Source organism: Pterocles gutturalis, unplaced genomic scaffold (assembly GCF_000699245.1).
Source record: "Pterocles gutturalis isolate BGI_N339 unplaced genomic scaffold, ASM69924v1 scaffold48531, whole genome shotgun sequence".
NCBI classification, from domain to species: domain Eukaryota; kingdom Metazoa; phylum Chordata; class Aves; order Pterocliformes; family Pteroclidae; genus Pterocles; species Pterocles gutturalis.
In genome coordinates this window covers 3,467-19,971 of record NW_010107322.1, presented here as the reverse complement: position 1 = coordinate 19,971, position 16,505 = coordinate 3,467, and the positions used below count along the sequence as shown (strand labels likewise).

Genomic DNA, 16,505 nt, shown 5'->3' with positions numbered 1-16,505 from the left:
CCCTGCAGGTTTTAGTTTTGTGGGGATTCTGCCACAGGCTGACACTGGGCAGTGGGTTACCTGCAGAAGCCCTATGAGTTTGGGAAACCTCCCAGGATGGAGTGATGGATTCCCAAAGCTCCTTCCCATTTCTGCACTAAGCAGGGAAAGGGATGACTGGCATTATCCACCCAGTAATGCTGTTACTCTGCAAAACCTGTTGCAGCTGGCATGGTAGATCTTAGTAAAAATTGTGGTTTTTACATTTAGAGTAAGGAGGTGACTGATTTGGTGCAGAATACTGAGAAATGGGGCAGGGCATGAATGAGGAAGGAATGACAGATGTGTAGATTAATTCAACAGCAGCACCAGATGCAAGGGGACATTGTGGGCCCTGCTTATGGAGATGCTTCGTCTCGCAGATGGGCATTTCTGGTTATATTAAGTAACTTGAGGTGGTGCCTATGTGAAATACAGATAGAAATATATCAGTGAGTGAATTTTGTCCTTAGTCAATAGGCATGGCTAGGCTATTTCCATTGCAGATATGTTGGTGGGCCTTCATGGGAAATATTGGTGATTTATTCTGCCTGCAATTGTTAATGCTAACAACCTTCAGTAGCTATTTAAGCATCAGCTTCTAAGAGTGTGTGGATTATCCTATTTGACACTGGCAATTAGCTGATGATATTAAAGCACTTTGAAAATGGAACTTGCAGAGCAAACACTGCTTAAACAGTTTATCATTAAATGTATAATCACGTCTCTCTGCCTACTTTGATTGCATATGTAGGGAGGTGGTAAGGGAGACCAAGGAGTCTGCTTTCAGTTCATCCCCTGGTACAGATACTGTGCGTTGGACATCCTGGTTCTGACTCAACTGCTCCTCTCGCCATCTCTCCTGCTGGCCCACACCCACGTGCTGCAAAACACTAGTTTTGTTCCACTTGATTGCTGTCTTTCTTTTTTTGCAACTTCTTAATTTCTCATTTATCCTTAGGACCTGTTTTAGGGGGAGTTGTTTTTATTTATATTTCTGGAGTCCTGATTTTTATTCTTTGGGCAGTTGTTACTGTGTTTGGCATGTTCTGCAGAACTTGAACCAGTCTTGAAATACTGTTGTCAATATAAAGGTGGGCATTAACGGTATATTCATAGACCTGGAAACATTTTCTGGGCTTCTGGGTTTTTTTCCCTGCTGAAGCACTTTATGGGGTCTTCTGCAACATTCAAGCCAAATCCACCTTTAGAACCATTTTTTTCCTCTGGCTGTGGTTTCAGGTCTTGGATTGGCAGTTCTAGATATCCAAAGTATGATAGCTGTTTGGTTTCCTCTGGATGTCTTAAAATCAAAAAGAGAGTGTCTTTTATTCTCTTCTCTTTTAAAAGAGAAGTCGTTTATCTTAAATTATAGTAAAGTGAAATAATAAAAATAATAATTTAAAATAAATTTTCAAAAGGAATACAGAAGCCATACCTTTCAGCTGCCTTCAAGGGGTATTTTTCTCAGCCTGTTGTTCTGCATTGGCTTGCCAATTTTACTCCTACATCTGAGTTCAGTTAGAATTGTTTTTCTTCAAGAGACTAGAAACTCCTCTTTTGCTTATTCCGTCTACCAATATTTCAGGGATGTGACAATAGCAGGTGCCAAATTTCATGTAAAAAAATAAAATTTTCAGGCTGATGGAATCCTTGAAACCACAGATCAAATTTCAGGCCAGTTAAATAAAGCTGTAGAGCATCCATTTGTATCATTCATTCATATAATGAAACCTGTTCTTATAACTGAGTTCCTGATGTATTAACCCTGCAGTTATCCTCATACATAAATGGGAGATGTGTTGCTTTCATTGGCTATAATAGGATATAACCATATAAATCCCCTGTGCATGAATGGAAAAATAGAGGCCCTTAGGCTATAGGTATCAAAGGTCTCCCCTATACTTACAATAGCCTAGTAAGGTTATTTTGGAGGCATAGGTAATTGCTCATGGACTCCCTATAGCTAGTGATTCATTGTTCACTACTGAAACATTTCTAAATGAATTATGTTTAAACAAGCAAATCCTTGGCCTTCTCTTTTATAGGAGGAAGAAAGAGATCTGGAGGGACACAAAATTCCACCATTTTCTGTATTAAAATACACTACTTGCTAGTTAAAAGGTCCCTGGTATTTGAACCAATTTAAATGTACTATTGTGCTTCTTGCTGTTTTGATTCCATGAATGTGTATTTCTGAATTTCACATTTTGATGAAAATATTATTGTTGTCATTAATTTGATATTAAGAAAAGACTGTGGAGACAAGAGCTCAGTGAAATGAATAAAACAGTTGGAGTTAACTGTCCCTGGGGATAGAATCAATCACTGTTGTAGAAGAGGGTGACATTTAAAAAAGAAACTCAGAAGAAAATGTCATGCTTAAAAAATTAGATTTAAACGCACTACCTCCTGATTGATTTTTATTGCACTCAGATGGATACACTGATTGATTATCAGCCTTACAAATGTTTAGTACCTTTCTCACTTCTCTAATAATCAGAATAATCTAATTTTCAATGTCATTTAAGTTACCGTATTCAAGGTTATAATAGATCATATTTCTAATAAAACAGCAATTAGGTAATGAATAATACAAAGCTGCAAGGCAGAGTTCAGATTCACGTTCATAAAAAAAAAAAATACCACCAGTGGCTGGAAGAGTCAGCATACGTGAAGGCAGGCGACAGGATGATGTCCTCTGGATGTGTGGTGTTTTCCCCCGTTGTTGAACTGAGGCTCCTGGAACGTTGGTCGGGGCGCGTTTGCCGTAGTTGAACATTATTTCTCAATAGGAAACCAGGGGCGGACTTGAGTTCTGTAATATGTGTGCTCACTCTGTGCCTGGGGAAAAAGGATAGTGTGCCAGGTGCTTATGAAATTTCTTCCGTGATTGTTTCTCTGTGCTCCCTGTTAATTTTGATACATGTCTGCAGAGAGATACTATCTCACTTAATTTGAGATGTTTTCTTGTGGCAATTGTGCTGACATGCTTGACAGCTGACATGGTTGATTTCTGTGAATCAGCTACAAAATATGTAGGTTTCAATGTGTTTTGGTTTTGTACTTGAAGCCCCTTACATGACTGTGTACTTGTTATTGGCTTTGTCCATTAGAAATGAGAGTTTTGTATTTGAAACGTGCTTTGCCTCTCATTCTCCATATGTCAAAGCTCAGTTGTGGCATGGGAATTTGTTTTAAGATAGTTTACAGTTCTTTTTAAAGACTGAGCAGTTTTGCTTAAAAGAAAACATTATTTCATCTGGAAGTCACAACCTAGAAAACCAGTCTATTTATAACTACCTGGTGTTCTGCATATTTTAATGCTATGTTTGGCTTGTGCTTGCATTGCTGTTAAACCATGAACAGGAGCCTTACTGTTCTGATTTGATGGCACATCAGTTTGTCAAGTGCAATTGTGTTGCTTTCAAGATAGTTATTTTCTTCCTTTTCTTACGTTGGAGCCGGGAAAATAAACCTCCTTGAGGTCCCTCATCTCTGTGCCTGCTTCCACCAGCTCCTGCACATGGGGCCCGTGTGTGATGTGCAGCTTGGCGCTGGCTTTGTCCATGGGGACAAAACCAGGGAGCCTGGTTCAGCAACAGCAGCATCAGGGGTGCCAAGTCTCCCTTGGTTAGAGGTTTTCCACAGTGACTGTTGTGAAAGACGCCCTTATGGACTGCCATTTGTTACCGTGAGCACAGTTTATTGAAGGGAGATGGGGGAAAGGGTGACATGTGGTATATGTGGGGCATTTATCCTGATGGATCAAACTTGGCAGTAGCAATAAGTAAGTGTTTTGCATATTTGATTTAAATTGTCCACAGCTGCTAACTTCTGACGGAATTGTAATTTTTTAGCAGCTGCTGCTGGAATTGGAGAAGTCAGAGTGTAAAGGAGCTGTTCAAGACTTGTAGGTTTCCACCTTAGTGAGCAGCGTGGTGCTCCTGGAAGCCCTGCGTGCAGTGCTGAGCACCGACTCCGCTGCCTGCCTGTGGCAACATTTGCCTGTCATTTCGGGCAGCCCAGGTGGCCTGGCATTTGCCAGGGGATAGATGGCTTCCCGAGGTGCAGGAGAGCAGGTGGGGAGGGGAGAGTTGGCAGGTCTGTGGCTGTCCTGCCTCAGCTCACCTCTGGTTCTTCTCATCAGGGATCACAAACAAAAGGAATCTTTTTGAAAGCCTGCCTTGTGCTCAGCGCTGGGCAATTACTGGCTTGCTCTGTGTTCTCTATTGTGCTTTTGAGATTTGTTAGCTTAACGAGTAACTTCCAAAATATTTAGGGACAAGAGAAGTGTGGTTTTACAGGAATGCGAACTAACTGGAAACACTAGTAGTTGTCACTACAGGAACAAAACCAGTTAACTAGTACATAAAGCTCTTCAAAGGTCACGGGGATCTCCAAGAGGCAAAACTGCAATGATAGCATTTCAAGTCATGAATTTGTAGCTGATTAATCATTATAATATATGAAAGGTGCTGTCTAACTATCTTCTGGGCATCTGGGGAAGCACAGGTTATGCAAGTAATTTGAAAAATTGTGTTGCAAGTTGCAGGTTCTCCGCAGACACATTTGTGCCACCTATGACAAAGGGGAGTAGGAACACTTGCTATTCCATAATTTTACCTGATTATCTAGAAACTGACTAAATCTCTTGAGCTGAGTCCCAGACTCCTCTTAGGCCAACCGGTGACTAAGTTTGGTGGACCTGAGGGGCTTGTGTTGGATGGTTCCCAGCATTATGACATGCTCGAAATGACCCCGCTCAAGCAGGAGAATTGCTGCGTGGTTGCTAAATGAGACCGCTGGGGTCCTCCGAGAGAAGCTGTTTGTGCCTTGCCTACGCTTAGTTTTGTCTACAGCAGGCCCTGCTTTTTGTGAAAAATGCATCCTTCCCTCCCATAGCTTTCATGCCCTGCCTGTTGCTTCAAGCAGAAGAGGAAAAATGTGTCCGAGGCTGAGGAAAGCACTGGCAAACCTGGGGTGAGAAGAACAGTCTGGCAGGGGCAGGTAGGGGATGGGACAAGAGGGGATGTTCAGCCCCTTCTTCCATCAGGTAGGGGGGTAAGCGTTTGAGGGTAGGGGCTGGTCCTTAAAGCCAAGGCAACAGAAAGTGCCTTTGCCGGCTTACGAACCCTGCCACGGCTGCCTGGAGGTTTCTGGGTGTGGAAGTGCAAGTCCTGGCGTGTGTGTCATGGGGACAGGAAACTGTCACAGGAAGATGGATCGGAGCAGATGTGCTCAGGCATGGGCATGCGTCACTCAGCCGTCCAAGCAGCGCCGAGATGTGGCTTCCTCACGTATCAAGATACACCTTTTTTCATTCTCTTTCCCCACACCGCCACCTAACTTGTTTTCTTAATTTTTTTAACTTCCAGTATTTCTCACAGGGCAAGAGAGCTTCCATACTGTCCGCTGTCGGGAGCTCCTAAATAATTCAGCCGTCGAGTCGGGATTTAGTGCACAAGTAATGAAATTCATAACTGAGTTTTCTGCAGCAGCATTAACTGTGACACAGATTCATCGCTGGTGTATCATCATTAAAAGGCAGTGGAATTACGTTGGGGATTGATGTGATCATATGCACGTAAAGATCAAGATACAAAAAAGGTGTGATTTATGTAACATAAACATAAGCTGTACTCCAAAGGCCTTCCCACATGCAGTGTGACAGTTTCTGTTCTCAAAACAGTGATGGCTTTTAAATTTACTGGGTGCGTTTATATGTTTTTATTTAACTCTCTTAAATGTAGCGTTATCTTAATCTTTTTCTCTTTTTTTTTTTCTTTTATGATGAATTATAGTTGTAGTTGAATTTGCGTAATGGTTCAACATTATAGAAATTCTTTATATTTTTGGAGCCTGGGTATTATATTGCAGCCCTTTATTGTGTTATCTCACAGGGAATATAGAAACACTGCCATGTCTGATGCAACCTTAGCAAAGACAAATGTAGGAAATATAAAAAATATACATAAAGCAAGAAGATAAATGTTATTCAGGTTTTATCGTTGTTACGACGACTATCAGAGTTGTAGAAAAAAGGTTATGGTGAACAAAAGCTGTTCTTAGTTTTCAGGATGTGTCAATTCTCCCCTTCCTATGCTCTAGTGATTTATGTCTGAAAAGAAAGAGGGCAGAGCTGGGCCAGTTTGGTGATACGGATTGACCAGCAGCTCTTTCTTTGGTGGCCTTTGGAGGGGACGAGACTTCAGGTACAACTGCCAAGGCAGCTGTGCCAGGATAGCAAGGGAGTGGTGGCACATCTCCTGCCAGAGTTATCTTCTGTTGTCCTGGATGTTTTTTTCAATGCAAGACAGTGTACTTGGGCTCTGCCCTGGGGTCCAGCAAACAAATTGGGGCATTGGCTTTAGAAGAGTATTAGAACAAGAAAGGGGGAGGATCTAAACTCCCCCTTAGACCTGACTACACTGGTAGCAGTGAACCTTCACAAGAAGGTACCTTTTCTGTTTACCTTTTTTGGCCTTCCTTGAGTCTCTGTTACTCCAGACATGAGAATTGATGGTGTTCGAGGTTAGGCTTAAATCCAGTGGGGTGCTCAGCATCCCAGCCCTGATCCAGCAAAGCACATAAATTACTCCAGTGCAGGTCTGGTCACAAAGTTAAAGCGAAGTTCATCCTTAAAATATCTGCTGGGTTGGAGTCAGAGTTCGCTCAATTGCAAAGTCAAACCTTTTGTGAGAAAACCAGAACTGTTCATTGTGTGGAGTATGTACCTGATCACCTCAGAAAGGAGCAACAATATTCACTGCATCTACCCCTTGTTTGCTGTTACACATATTACATTACTTGTGTAGATGCCCTTGACTCTGCCGCTTTGCATCCCGCCATTTTCCCATATTGCTCTTAGTTTTCTTTCAGAAATAATACCCAGAGGAAAATGAATCCAACTGTGTATAATTAGTTCCTGAACAGATGCTGTAGGTGCGACTGGATCGAAAGCTCCTTTTCCTCCTGGAACATACACCATTTGTCTGCTCTTTGCAATCATTGGTGGTTCACAGGTGTGTAGGAAGCAACCGCAGAAGATGTGGAGATGGGCCTGAGGAACCCATCAAGGCAAACAGCTAGCATGGAGGTGGTTCTGGGCATCTGCCCATTTTGCTGTGCTTCCCTCCCTACAGCACAGATAGATGTGCTTTTTGTGGGCACCACAGTACAAATGAGAATCAGCAGATGCTTGACCATCCAAAATCCCTGGTCATCCTCACGTATGCCAAACCCACCAAGCCACACCCTCAGAGTTCAGGCCACTGGTTTACATATCATGAGGTTTTGAACACTGGTGAACTTTAGGATTGGTTTTTATTTGTCCAGCAGTGTTTAGTCTTCAGGGTGTTTAATACTGACATGGAGTCTTTGGGGAGAGTGATTGATTTTATTTGTCTTTGTTGTAAAGCTTTATGCATCTGGTTACACTTAAGAAGTTAGCTTTAGCTAACAACAAGCCTCTTGGTAAAACTCACAAATACTGGCAATACTGCAGACATAGACTTCTCTCCTGGGCACATTTTGTAAAATTAAGCTATTTTCATTAAAAGAACAAAGAGTAGCATGGTGATGGAGCAGCTGTCATATTTTATTACAAAACACAAATATGTGGGAAATCAATTACGGCATGACTGCTGCACAATGCATATTTCCAGTAATCCCCGATGGCCGGGGGAAGGTAGAAGGCTGATCTGAGCACAGGAGCAGATGGCAAGCAACTTTAGATAGCTTCACTGCCATTTTTACTCTTTCAAGTGTTTGCACTTCTCCTTTGATCTGCAGATCGTGAGTTTAATGTGTTTCATCTTCTTTCATTTACTGTTTTCAAATTTAACATTCCTTTTAAACAACTTTCGCTTGGTGGAGTTTGTATTAGTATGGGTTTTGTTGTCTTCCATACTGAGAAATTTAAAAAGCCAGACAGTTGCTGTGTTTCTGTAGTGTTGTTCACATCCATTAACATACTGACTGCATCACTGCAGAGGACTTTGCTTTTCACCATGCACAACTGTAATGATACAACGAAAAATTCCCACCTCACAAAACTACTGAGACGCTTACAGTTCATGTAAAGTTGCAGCTGACTTTCTTGGAAGGTACATACTATGGGAGTGTGATGGCACATCCACAACAAGCACCTACGGAAGTTTGGTTTCATCATTATCCCTTTTAATTTTATTCTTACAGTTGAGTTTTTAAGCTTGCGTTAGTATTCTCTGTGCATATAACATTTTAATCTCCACTTAAAATAATTTGTGTTTAAAATAAAAGCGTTTTGCAGTGTTTTGAAGTAGAGCGGCAAGAGCAACATGGGGTGATCTGAATAACCACACGTGATTTGTGTCTCTGCTTTTTCTATAGCTGTCAGAAATGATAGGAACAAAAAGAAGAAGGAACCTTCAAAGCAGGAGTCCACAGAAAACTATGAAATGACAGCGGAGTTGGATGATCTCACTGAGAAGATCCGAAAAGCTCACCAGGAAACCTTCCCCTCACTCTGCCAGCTGGGAAAGTACACTACGGTAAGTATGATTTGTGACACATATGTTCTGGATCTGCCTGGATGATGTGAGTTTTGCACTGGAGGCTTCAGACATTTTAGATAGATGCAGAAGTAGATGCACTCCTTGCACCTCCTTAACCTTAAAAAAACACAGCTATGCTTGCAAATACATGCTGAAGAAGAGAAATTGCGCTTCACTGTAAGCATTACTTAGCAGTATTGCAAGAGACCGTGTGAAGGATTAATCCAGCCAAGAGACAAGCTTGGAGTCCCTGAGTCAATTACATGCCATTATTCATTAGAAATTTGTTGGCTTCCAAAGACGTGATCTCTGCTTGTGTGTCAGTGGTTTACAACTTTGCAGGTGTAGAGAGTGCTTAAATGCTGCTGGATTACTGGTGACAGTCCCAAAGCTACCAAGGTCAAGGAAAATATGATATGTCTAAATAAGACAGTTTCCAAAATGCTCCTTTGCAGTTTATTCCTCTTGCAATCTACCAAAATACCACAAAGCAGCAAACACTTTGCTGCTTTTAAAAATTAAAAGTCGGCCGCAAATGAAGAAGTTCAGTACTATGGGAATTTCTTCAGAGGATGAGTCAGGGAAATAAATCTTTTCTGTACATATGTATGTTGCTAAATACAGAGAAGGTCAGTAATATATATTGATTTCAGAGAGAAAATTCAATGTCAAGTTTACAAATGCAATAATAAAACAGATGTTTAAAAATAAATGTTAGGTAATGTTTAGAGTCCTGTTGGTAGAGGAATAACTTTGCTGATCTGGTCTTGCTGTCCGTTGTAGCAGCACAGGCTTTTACAGAGGGTTTGTGCAGAAGATACTGAAGTAGTCAAGTATGTGCTCTCGCTGCTGAAGCTGCGAGTTCAGGGGCAGCATGGCTGGGGCAGGGGGATGCCTGCCTCCATGATCCTTGTCCTCCATGGTTCCCCAGCTGGAGAGACGGGACCAAGCCCTAAAGGCCAGGTGAAATGCTTCTTATCACTGGATTGCTCTCTCTTTTCAGTAAATGCTCTGCTACTGAAACAAACGTTACATTGCTCAAGGAGTGATCTAGGGAAATCCCTGTATGGCATCAATATTCACTGTTCTAGTGAGCAGGGTGCTGTTTTATGGCATATTCATCCATTTACAAAGTGCGAGGTTCAAAACTCTTGGGTCTAGGTGTAAGACTTTGTATTTAAGTGCAAGAAAAGCAAGCGTACATGGTGCAATGTTAGAAAAAAAACATGTTTTTCATGTTACTGTAAGTATTTTCACAAACATTTTTCACATTAAATTTTGAGACCTGCATAAAATGGTTAGTACTGGGGAATGTGCCTGTCCTCTGTATGCTTCTCTAGTGCTATCCCTGCTTGGGTGAGATGTAGTCAAAACAGTCAGCATAGGCGTGCTGGTAAATATTGCACAGGCAGACACTCAGGGACTAGAGCAGCATGCGAGGCTGGAAGCTTGAAAGCAGCCAGCTGGCAACATAACCAAAGGCAAAGCTGGAGACAGTGGGATCCACAGTGTGTCTTTTCAAGGAAATTCCTGCGTTAATGCCCTCCAGCCCTCCCCTCAGCATGTGTGGTTGCATCTTCCTATTGGAGTGAATAAAATCCTCCAAACAGGCTCTCACACTTCTGCAAATGTGAGAGAGCTTCTGAATGAGTGTGAAAAATATCTTCCCAGTTCAAAGACAGTGAGTTTATGCCTTGTAGAAGAGGTGATCGTGTGTCCGCAGCTGGGACATGCAGCCAGACTGGTATGCGTGCCAGAGCTTATTGCTCACAGCCTGCTTTGCAAATGGCCTGGCTATCCCAGAATAATCTATGGGTACACCTCCCAGTGTGAATGTGCTGGTACGTACTTTCGTGTAACCTCTGAGTTAGAAGAGTGCGCTGCAGCTGGTGTGATGGTACTTTGTACTGGAAGTTTCCAGAGATCCTGGAGGGATGAAAGGTAAACCTGGGCACCTATACGCTTGCATTATGTATTAGATGCTTACGTATCATTGATATTTTAGCTCTTGAAATTATACAAGAGCATGAAATTGGAGAGGGTCTTGTTGCATATCACACCCACCGCTGATGCCTTCATTTTTTCCCCAACAGTGAGTTTTTGTCCCTGTTGGAATTTCAGAACCCTTACCGAGAGCACCTGGATCTAAGTAATGAATGGATGAATCTGATCTGTCTGTGAGTCCTGAGTACCCATGACCTGACCACGCTCTCTCTCAGGCTGGATTTTGGTTATTCGTATCTCAGGCCAGATCAGACAGCTTGGTGAAAGAGTCTTCTTGGTTTTTTTGTTGGTCCATTGAAAGTCCACAGGGGTTACCTGCACATGGCTGAAGTCCCTCCTGTTTTGTCAGGGTTTGGTGTTATCAGCTGCAATAACAAAGTTATACTGAAGGAATTATTTTTTGCTTACCTCAAATCTTTGAGAGCGATACAGCTTCCTGCAACAGCTGTGTCAAGACTAATAGTGGCAGTGCTAAATACTGTCTTCTTGCAGCATTCTCATAGTTTCTGCGTGAAATGCGGAATATTTAAATCTCTCATCTAAGGTCTAACAACCCCTCCAGTTTTTTAGATAGGAATTCAGTGTTAAGAGCTCATTTTTATGCACACTGTCTCTGCCCAGCTGTGGAAGGAACAGAGTACTGCTGGGTCTGGAGTAAGGGTTGTCTTCACCTCCAGCTGCCCATCAGCCCAGGAGCAGGGGAGAAGCTTTTCTGCAGCGGCGGAGGATCCAGAGGATCTGGGAGGTGGAAGGTGTGTGTGCTGGTCAGAGGAGCATGGCTTTGGTGCTTGGACAACCCCACCAGCTTCTCATCAAACAGCAGGGCTCAGGAAGTCATCTTTCCTTTTGAGAGTCTTGAAATAGAAACCAGAAGTCAAAGAAAGGAGAACACAGACCTTTTCCTAAATGTTGAGTGCAAGGGGAGCTAGAAGCCTATGCCACTCTACTTTTCTTTAATAGTAACAAGCTATTACGGGTAGAAGATTCCCACCAGTCCTGCTTTTATGCCGAGTTTTATGCCCAGTTCTACAAGCTAACAGTCATGAAGCACCGTGTGCTCATGCTACAGAGCATACAGATTGCTTTTGTAACCCTTAGAGCTTTTTAGTTAATTCTTTAAGTGAGAGGTGAGAAGTGAGCGTATTGAATTGATGTGGATTCACTTGAATTTAATGAGCTTTGCACTTGGGTACTAACAGAGACCATGGACAGAAGAAAGTATTCTGCAGGCGCAGCCCCTGTGTGTCTTCAGATACGTGATTATTCAGACTGATTTGAAACATGATTTTTTTTTTTTTGTTGCTAAAAAGAGAAAGAATTTTAAGTATAAGAGAGTGGAGTAAAAAAGACCTTGCAGAGATACAGTCATAAAAAAATCCTTTCAGACATTTGGCTTGCATGTCTGGCTCCTATCGCTCTTGAGCATTGTAGCCTGCATTTCCCAAAAGGAAAGGTTACATGATGATTTTTTTTTCCTCATTGTATATTTTTACCTGTTCAAAAATGGTTTTGGAGAAGCATTTTCAATTACTTTTTTTTTATATCCACCTGCTCTTTAAAAAGAGAGAGTGTCCCTATCTGTAATAATTACCATACTTTGCGTTGTTAATAAAAGTCTACTTAAAATAATGGGAGAATAGCACTCATATTAAATTCCCTGGGTCATTTGACTTTACAGTTGCATTTGGTAGGCAGTGGCAAGCATAGTTCTGCAAATGATGAGAATCAGCAAGCTGTTTAAATGTAATGGATTTCAAAAGTCCATCATAAATAGATCTGTTTTATTACTGTCATCCAGGTAAGAGAGAGTACCTTAGTAATTTCTCTGGAGATGTCATACTTTATAGTATAATTGAGTGTAACTATACTGTTCGTCCCTCGAGACTGGTATTATTTGTAAGTCTACAGCTGTGTTACATCCAGCCTCATGATAAAGGAAGGATAAAACAGAAAATAATTTTGACTCTGCGGACCCTTGCTGTGGGTTCTCCCGGGTTGCTCTTGGCTGTGTGGAAGCAGAGGTTTTGCACCTCAGCGGCATTTTGTTCTTTGTAGGTGCTGCGCTTAGAAGTTACACAGATATTGTTCTGTGTAATTGCAGATGAATATATATATATACACACACATATATGTATCCTGATGCCAGAACTGAGCAGAAGCATGTGCTGTGGTCCTCAGTGAACTCCCCAGAGCTGGAGTGCATTGCTGCTTTTACTAAAGAGGCATAGCAAGTGTTCCTGATTAGGGCAGAGTGCCCCTGTGAGCCTTGTTTCCTTTGTAAAGTGGATTTTAAAGACAGTAGGGATTCTGCTACTGTGTATGTTTCTGCAAGTACCTCATCCCATATCGTTAATGTGGAGATAGAGCAGGCTGCAATGAAAAAAACCAAAAATGATGGAAAAAATTGGATCAATTTATGTGGCAAAAATGGCTGTTTAATTGGATTTCATAGCAAGGTTGGGCTTTTCTGCTGATAAAGATGCCACTAGGGTGTATTACAGTATTGTTCCACCATATGTGTGCTGGTGCAAAGGCCTGAAAAAAATGCTAAGGCCTGGAAAAGACACCCAAAAAACTGCTTCAGTAAAATATTCAGGAAAAGTCATAGTGTCTGCATCTTTCTCACAGCATGGTTACAGGAGATTCCCAGGCAAATTTAATCAGAGTTTCTGTTTCTAACATGAATTTTATTAATCCCGACTTTTATTGTTCAACCTATACTTTGATATTGAGTCAGTTTTGGTTTTACATATTCAGAAATACTGCTAAAAATCCAGCTATTTTCCATTAAGCTTGCAATGATATTCATTACCAAATAAAATGTTAAAAGTCTTTCCATTTGTAGCATCTCAAAAATTATGTGTAAACCACATTAGCTCCAATGCTGAGGATCTGGTACCCGGTGCAATAAAACACAAGAGTTATTTTGTATTTTATTAACTGCCCCTTCTCTTCAGTTTGCATAATAGTGAGTTAGATTTACATTTGTTAAGATGGCCGTGCATTACTCTTAATAGAAGACATGTCAAACTTCCCGTTGCCAGTGCTGCAGCATGATAAAGTAACCTCATATGATACTGATGAAGATTTCGTTCACACTTGCTGGTTTCATGCAACGTCTTTTTTTCCAGATGGATACCCTATTGTAAAATGATTTCCTGCTTTAGGCTCTGCTTTGTGTAGCTCTCCGCTATGCTGTCTTTCTATGAACTGGATAAACTGCCTATTAAATTTAATTACAGCCTGAATGACTGCACATCTTGATCTTATTTTTCCTCCAATGTACTGTATTTCACCAAGGTCCTTGAGGATGAAATAAAATACATCTGAAGGATGCATACTCCAGTAGCCGAAAGAAATGTTTCAAAGGGCATTACAATGACTGTTAACCCCTTAGTTTTGGACCATTCTGAAGGCAATTGTTTAGGCTTAGGATTATAAAGATATTTTCTCCTATCTTTTCTTATGTCATTTAAAAAAAGAAAACAAAAACAAAATAGAGGAAGTTCCCAGAATAAAAATTCAAATAAAAATGATGAAGTTAATTTCTTATCCTTTAAAAAGAGAGGGAGCAGGGAAGAGCAACTGTGCACCTTCAAACTGTTCAGCATGGTTAGCATTTATTTTTTGCAATAAGGGCCTAAAATAAATATCACTGGCTTGAATCTCCACCCTGTTGCAAGTGAGGGTGAATGTCGGGCTGGTGGCACCCTTGGGACCCATCAGGACTTTCCCCTTCGTGACTGATGGTGGTCATGGTGTCTGTGAAGGTGGCCCTGGGAGAGGGTGACAGAGCATCACAGCCAAGCTGAGTTCATCCCACATCCCCTTGTCGACCTCTTCAGGCCCATGAACTGAAGAAAGCTGATAAGCTGATGGCTTCAAAGGTTTCCAAGGAGGTGGACATCCTCACCATCAGCAGTGATGGTAGCAGGATCATTAGAGATGTTTCCTCCAAGAAACTGCGGTCTGTGTAAATTGACACATTGAGCTTTCGGATGGCTATTTATCTGCTGTGTCTATTAGACTTTTAGGTTGATACTCCTCTCATTTAACTTTAATTTGTCATTTTAAATTTAACCAGCTAAGACTAAGGCAGGTAATCACATGGGCTTCCCTTGCAGCTGGGGAGAAAGCTGCCATCTGAGGGGATTTTCCTGTACCTGCCTTAAGTACCTATGTGGAGCAGGTGGCCCTTTTTTTTGGAGATCTTCTCTCTTTCTCAGTTAGTCAACAAGCTCAGATGAAACATGAAAGAGAGAAACTCTGCCTTTGGTTTTCCATGGTTGCAGCTCACCACCTTTTGCAAATTCAAATCCAGCATATTTTTACAGGTAAAATTCCTCTTGCAATGAAGAAGAGGTTGCCCAGATGCTGAAGGCAGCTGCAATGCGTGCTAAACTTGGTGGCTCATGAAATAGTGCGGGGACCATTGCACTCGCTGCAACCCAAACAGCATTGGATCAAATGCTGGCAAAATGGGAATACACTGCATGCTGGGGAAGGAGGAGAGGGGCCTCAGGTATTTCAGAGCTCCGTTGTTATCCATGTCTTGTCACCCCGTGGGAACCATGGGTGGATTGGAAATGACTCACTAGGTCTCCCCATGGCACCATCTTTTGTTGGGCTAGCATCAAATAGATCACAGCAACTTTTGAGTCAGCCGGTTCATGGCTGACGTGCATGTCATGTGTACCTCGTTCAAGGTTTAGGTGGTTATTCTGAATGTACAAAATTGTGAGTTTAATCACAAACTTAACACAGATATTGCTGTGCATCCTAGCAAATTATGGACTTTGGATTAAGATATGTGAATATATGGAAAAAGTCAGTGAAAGATGCAGCTGGGATGCCTTTGTAACGTGTCAGACAGTAGGATATATTAGGTAGCACAATCAAGAGCATATAGCATTCATCAACGCGCATGGTGTTTTTCTTAACGTTGTGTACATAAATGCTCTTTAATTCTTGGGAGACTAGCTTGAGAAAGCTGTAAAACTCTTGCAGAGCCACAGAGCAGATAAATTAAGTAGAACTAATTTTCTAAGACCTTAAGTATGTGAAACTATGTTCCAAATATTGTGCTGCTTTTTCCAGATGAGGACCTGATATTCTTGTTCCACTGTTCATTTATATTTCCTGGGGTACAACTGTAAATTGTCTCTCTCAATGCACTTATTATATAATGACAAGGAAGAATAATGATAGTGGCATTTGGAAATGTTTAAGTTCATTTGTATTCCTTGTACAGATGGCCTCTGCAATCGTAAGCAACAGAGAAATATCCAAGGAATTTTCAGACAATTAATCCAAGTTTAAAACCAGCATCATCCCAACAGCAAGCTGCAGAAAATGCCTGGAATGTTAATAGAAAGTGCTTCTGGAAGGAGTACTCGGTTGTCATTTCTTTCCCTTGAAAACCATTTACTGAAAAGGATGTTGTTGATTTATGGTGCCTTCTGTCTGTCTTCCAGAACTCCAGTGCAGATCATCGGGTTCGACTGGACCTTGGGCTTTGGGACAAATTCAGTGAACTTGCAACAAAGTGCATTATTAAAATAGTGGAATTTGCAAAGCGATTGCCAGGCTTTACAAGTTTGACCATTGCAGACCAGATAACTCTACTTAAAGCAGCCTGCCTGGATATACTGGTATGTATTTGTAACATCATTGGTGCACTACCAATGTATTTCCTATTGCTCTTTTTATTGGAATCAACAGGGAGAGGGGGTCAAATACTGCCCAGGCCTCATGGTTGCAAAACTGAACTTACTGGGTAGTCTGGTATGGTCACAGGTGGACTCCAGCACCATCTACAGATGTGTGTTACGTGGGGTGAGCTTACTTTTCAAAGTATGTCTTTATAGTTTGTGGATTTCAGTATAGTTGCAAGAAGGGCACATACTGGTATTGTGCCGCTAAATTGAAATGTGTGCAACTTTGGAA

At 41.5% G+C, this 16,505-nt stretch overlaps 1 protein-coding gene across 1 annotated transcript in view; it reads left to right on the top strand.

Moving 5' to 3' along the window:
• The window catches only part of LOC104472390 (retinoic acid receptor beta-like), a gene marked incomplete at its 3' end in the record, with an annotated part of 33,299 nt that extends 17,054 nt beyond the window's left edge, over positions 1-16,245 (top strand). Inside the window, exons 2-3 of the mRNA XM_010088054.1 lie at positions 8,392-8,552; positions 16,034-16,245. Of these exons, the coding sequence (XP_010086356.1) occupies positions 8,392-8,552; positions 16,034-16,245 (373 nt within the window). The remainder of the gene's footprint in view (positions 1-8,391; positions 8,553-16,033) is intronic.
• Positions 16,246-16,505: the final 260 nt, after the last annotated feature.